This window comes from Halyomorpha halys, unplaced genomic scaffold (genome assembly GCF_000696795.3).
Source record: "Halyomorpha halys isolate HHAL.00 unplaced genomic scaffold, Hhal_1.1 Scaffold148.1, whole genome shotgun sequence".
NCBI classification, from domain to species: Eukaryota; Metazoa; Arthropoda; class Insecta; order Hemiptera; family Pentatomidae; genus Halyomorpha; species Halyomorpha halys.
In genome coordinates this window covers 601,032-607,116 of record NW_027112919.1, presented here as the reverse complement: position 1 = coordinate 607,116, position 6,085 = coordinate 601,032, and the positions used below count along the sequence as shown (strand labels likewise).

Sequence of the window (6,085 nt, the reverse complement as noted above, 5' to 3'; positions counted from 1 at the left end):
TATATATAATGTGAAATTGGGAAAATATATAGAAAGAAATAAGTGCATTGCAATTTTGTGATGCCATTTACGATATAATTAAACCACTCAGATACATTAACTTCCTCCTAAATTTAAGAAGTACTTCAATTTAAGAATTTAACAAAGATGGCTGCTGGAAATGTTTCATGATTTGATATTATAGGGAAAGTATACAAATAATTTAATAAGAACTGAAGAATAAATCCTTTATTTACATATCTTAGAAATTAGATATATAATCGTTAAATAAACTAATTATGTATTTTTATAAAAAATATTATTCATCTTGAAGTAAAATACTCATTAATTGTCAATATTGAATTATTTCCAACGAAATAGATAAAAAATCATGAAAAAGCTCTAATTTCAATTTAAAAAAATATTTTTAAGTTGCATTTTTTGTTTTAAATAAATAAATAATAAACAAAAATAAATAATAATAAAAATGCAAGAGTATTGTGATATATCGTATCATACTATAGCCCTTTAGAGCAAGTAAAAAAAAATATATAAATACAAATATGAAAAAAGTTAAAAAGAATAACAATACAAAATATTTATATTTCATTAATAACAGTTTAAGGTAATGTTCAATTTTAATCTTAATATTTAATATTATAAATATTTAAGTTAATGTTGAAAAAATATATCCTAAGAAATTGCATTTTGTTTTGCTTTGAAAATGTGATGCAGTCACAAAACATTTCATTTAAAAACAAAATTAGAATAAATAAATAATATGATAGTTCACAGACCAAGTTTATTGAAATAAGAGGCTTCATGTTCACTAGATAATATTCTAAGGTGTAAAATAGAAGTTTTGTTATATATTGGATTATACTGTAGTCTGTTAAAGGAATTAAAAGAGAAAAAATGTAAGTACGAATTTGAACAAAATAACAATGGAAAATATTAATTTATTACTAAAAATTGTTTAAGGCAATATTGCGAAAACATACAGCAAGAAATTGCAATATGAAGATTTTTTTGTTTTTTAAAGCAGTAATGCAAAGTCCAACAACATTACATTTTCAAAAACAGATCCAAGTTTAAAAAATTGAAATAAAAGGTTTTTCAGGTTTTTTTTTTTCAAATTTTATAAAGAGGAAAATGTAAATTTCGCAATTAGAATCTGGTATGCAGTCGTCTAATGAAATTTTATAAGGAATAATAAAATTGTAAATTTAAAAAAATAATTAAATAAATAAAATATCAAATATCAATAAATTATTAAAACTGTTTAAGGTAACAGGTAATTTCGCATTTATAAAATATAACAAGTTATTTTGCGATTTTTTGCTAGGGTATAACGAACCGTGACCTGGGTAAGAAGAATACTCCTATCCTACTACTCTAAGACTCACTTGATGAACATGTAGACTCCAGTCTGCTCCATGGCCCTGGAGATGCCCTTCCAGCTGGCCAGCATGCTGTACTTCTGTTTGGCGGTCAAGGGTAGCCTGGGGTCCTGCTTGGGAGGACTCGCCTGCTCCGCCCCCGACTTAGTCAGCTTGCCGAGCTCGCACCCCATCGGCCGCCGTCACAGCACTGGCCTGTCAGCCGCCCGCTATCTTCTGCGCACGCGCCCTCTAACTGCCCGTCTTCCGATCATCGATTCCCTCTCCACTTTCCCAAATTTTACCTAGCTAATTGCACCTCAAGCCCTTACGAAATATATTGTATATTTGCATAAATATTAAATTAGAATATGATAATCATATTTCCATTTATATGGAATATGAACTGAAGTGATGTACTGAAACTGTAATAAACTACGAATCCAAATTATAAAGATTAATGTTTAAGCTTTTTTGATTGTTTTTTTTACTTTCACTAACTTATATATAGAATATCAGAAGGGATTTTTAGAAAGATGATTGAATATAAAAAGATGGTCGGGGTGGCGGTCAATAAACCAATGTTACACTTGCAAATCCATCAATCATTACAATACTCGTTATTAGTCAGTATCCTGTTAATTTATATTTAAATTTCTTTAGTTTAATACATTCTTTTTTAACATAAATTTTTGTAAATATCATTTTCAATAATCGCTGGGATGATATATACAATTAAAAACGCTTGTATTAAATCTGACCATCCAAATTTAAAATTTGGATTGAATAATAATAACAAATTAGATAATTTCCTGTCAAATGTGAAAGATAAAATAGAAAAAGAAAACAGGCAAAATGTAATAACAAATGCTGCGTTGATGAAATATCACAGAATTTAAGAAATAAAATAAATTAATGCAGAACAAATACTAAAGACTATAAAAATACCAACTTCAAAGCATTAGTGCAACATATTATAGAAAATAACCGTCAATTTAATTTTAAAGAAGCAAAAATTTTAAACAAAGCAGGAGATGTAAGAATTGGAAAATATTTAGAATCTATTTATAGAACAAAAAATATAAAAGACGTGCTTAATTTTACAACTGATATTGAACAGCATAATGTGGACATAATAAATAAAATAGATTTTTAAAACAATAGTAGCCCGAACCAGATATCACTCCTTCCATTGTAAACTCCTTAACCACTCAAACCCCCTAGTTTCTAATCTTGCATCCTCTTCTATTCCTGACAATCCTCCGAGGTGCCTGAAAAGAAGACGGCCACGAGGCCTGCTAATGTAAAATGTTATTAGAGTGCAACCAATGGGTAGTTTCTCAACACGCCTGTAACACACCATTTTAACTAAGATCAAATTTACTGAATGTATTATATAATAGTTGTAAATTTCAATAAAGATATTAATAAAAAAAATAGTAATTAGTAAGGCAATAAATTAGAATCAATACACAACATGGAGAAATAGAATCAAGCAAATCTACAAAGTAACAACAATTCTGGACTCAGTACACTGTACTTTGGGAATAAGAAAAAAAGTAATATTTTAAAGATATTCTAGAAATATAATAAATTACATTAAAATATTAATAATAACTAGAAATAAAAATAGATTTTTAATTTTAATAGCATTTTTAGACAAAAAATTTGGAAAAAGCACTAATGAAAATGAAAAAAAAAAAAGGAATGATTTAAAAAATAGAACTTATTTATACAAAGTTTGGAATATATGAAAAAAAAAATTGTTTCTATCAGATGACATATGCTCACAAATTAATAGTTAGGTAAGAATAAGATATGAATACTAACTAGGAAATTTCGCTTGATCCCGAAACATTCAAGATTTTTAAATGGTTATTAATTAGTGAACTGGATGTGTAAATTTTTTTTCTCATAAATTTGAACATTCCTGAACCACTTATTTCGGATATAGTTCAATAAATGAACAAATTAGAAATTATTTAAATTAATAATATATAATAATTTCTAAATTATCCATTGATTGAACTATATCGGAAATAAATGGTTCAAAAATGTTCAAATTTATGAATGCTTCAGCAATCATGAATTTTGTTCCATTACAACATTAACCATCATCAGTACACTTTCAAAATTTAACACTTACATTAAAATCATCCATAAAGACTTTAATATTCCCTATATAACCGACCTAGCCCGAACCAGACATCACTGCTTCCATTATAAACTCCCTAATTGCTCAAACCCCCTATTTTCTAACCTTGCATCCTCTTTCATTCCTGATAATCCTCCGAGGCGCCTGAAAAGAAGATGGCCACGAAACCTGCTAAAACCTGATCAACCTAAAAGTCTAATAATTTATTTCCGAAAGCATTCTTTCTTCATACACGATACTATAGTATCGAAACTCAGCAGCTCCAGGTCAAAATACATTTGGTACATACAAAAGGCCAAATTAATTTGGATTTAGATAAAACTTGATATAACAAATCTATGGGACAAACATATTCTATAAATCATTGTCAAGAAGCACTATGATAAAAAAAAAATCAAATTTATAACTCTCGTCATAAATAAAGCCCAACAATGCAAAATCCACGAAAACCTAAAAAAAGGTCAATAAGGTATCAAAATAATTAAAGAAAACTGTTTATTATTGACCAGCGTTTCACCCCACTTTACAGCAATACAGGGAGGGCTAAATAAACCAACAAGATATAAACAGTATACAGAACATTAAAATAAAAAACATTTCAAAACAATTGTTATGTTTATAAAGTATATAAATTAAATTGTTTTGAAATGTAATTTTTATTTTAATGTTCTGTCAATTCTTTAATGTTTGTATCTTGTTTTTTCATTTAGCTCTGCAAAGTGTGGCAAAACGTTAGTTAACAATAAATAGTTTTCTTCTACTAGTTTGATACCTTTATTAACCCCCGTCCGGAGGATCTTCCTATAATCTACTGCATAAGGTCAAGTACTTTCTTCTAATACTTTTCTTTTATTGTTATAATTTGTATGTACTGACTAAAGAATTTTACTTATTGTTCATATCTGGCTAATAATCCTAATAAAGCTTGCACAACCAGCCAAAATATTGCGACTTCATTTCCCAGGACCATTAGTAGAGACCGACAGATTGGAAGAATAAGAATTTAGAATAAAGATGGTCAAAATCCCAACCAACCATATTGTAATTGAATACTCGAATATCCTTAGAAGGATATGGAGGTCTGAATTTCGGAATTAATGATTCAGCGAAGAGGCGTAGACAAGAAGAAGCACCTGTCGTGAACACCTGTCGCGCAGATGCGAGACTACCAGATCTGTAGATTCGGCCGGACCACGCACTGCAACAAATATGAGACCTAATACAATTATCAATACATTAAATCCATAAAACTATTTTTAATTAAATAAATAACAAGACCAATGAATTGAATTTCTATTTGGTACACAATAATCTGTATTTAAAAGTTGATGATTTTTTAGTATAAGAATAAAATCTACGCGACGAACCGCTTTTAAAATATATGCGACGACTAGGGTCAATTACAATTAGTTTTCAAATTGATAAATTTGGTAAATTACAATGGACAAAGTTAGTAAATTACAATGTTAAATTATGCATCCACTTATACACACTGGGATTACATTTAGACTATATATAAAATAAATCTGAACAACTAAAACCCATGAAGGGATAACAGCACTTTCTAAGGAAGTTGTCAGTTGTCTTCTAGATTTCATCGAAGTATGACCGTGGGATGCCGTTCGTTAGATCTGTTAAACAATAGTGCCATGTGTGAATCGGTGTCTTTTGTAGACCGTCGGTTTCCGTTATTTGAGTGTTGACAGGAAGTACTTATTTCTTTCATTATAGTATTAATTACTCACTTAATTAATTTGATTATTATTTTAATTTAATTTATTATTTTTAATTAATTTGTTTTCCTTTATTATCTATATAATTCTCATTTATTCTTTTTATTTATCTTAAATTTTTTTATTATTTACTTTTTAAATTTTTGATTTTGCTTTGTCGCATATGGCGACACCCTTACAACCTAAACCACCTGACACGCTGGAAAACATGTTTAATGTAAAAGGTATATAATCCAAAAAATATATTATAATTCACTTAGATACAAATTCGAAAAATAAAAACTTTTAACAATTTCAACCCGTTTAGCGTATGTTCATAAAAAGTTATTGTCCGCAAGTAAATGTAAAAATTAAAAAAAAACAAAAAACTGTATTATATTGTTAACGTTGTGTAATAAAAAAGATTTTGTTAATTTGAGTAAGATCAAAACGTTCCAAAACATTCCCATATTATTTGAACTACATAAATCATTGATTTTTGTTTGTTTGTTTATTGTTGCTTAAAGGCGTAAAACCATTTGGTCAACGCCTATGGCAGGCTAAAAGTTTTGTAAAAATTAATAAAAATAATAAATTAACCCTGAAAAGAAAGCTACCTACACCTTTACTTATTTGAACTTTTGTGACCTACTAGAAAAAGTAGTATTATAATCTGACTTTATCAGCCGAAATCTCTTCTTTGTTATTCATGTTATAAGTACGAGGGTGGTCTGAAAAGTTGCCTACGTGAAGATGGCAGCACTCGTAAATAAAAGCAAGTGAATTTCTTAGTTCATCTGTTGACAACCAAAGATTCAGCCATTTTGGACCCGCAGTTTTATGTAACAATCGTTTGAGTT

General features: G+C 28.5%; 1 protein-coding gene across 1 annotated transcript in view; it reads right to left on the bottom strand.

Moving 5' to 3' along the window:
* LOC106678602 (neuroglobin) overlaps window positions 1-1,592 on the bottom strand; it is a 396,383-nt gene extending 394,791 nt beyond the window's left edge. The window contains exon 1 of the mRNA XM_067050592.1: window positions 1,386-1,592. Coding sequence (XP_066906693.1) covers window positions 1,386-1,552 — 167 coding nt within the window. The 5' untranslated portion in view covers window positions 1,553-1,592. The remainder of the gene's footprint in view (window positions 1-1,385) is intronic.
* Between the last annotated feature and the right edge of the window lie 4,493 nt (window positions 1,593-6,085).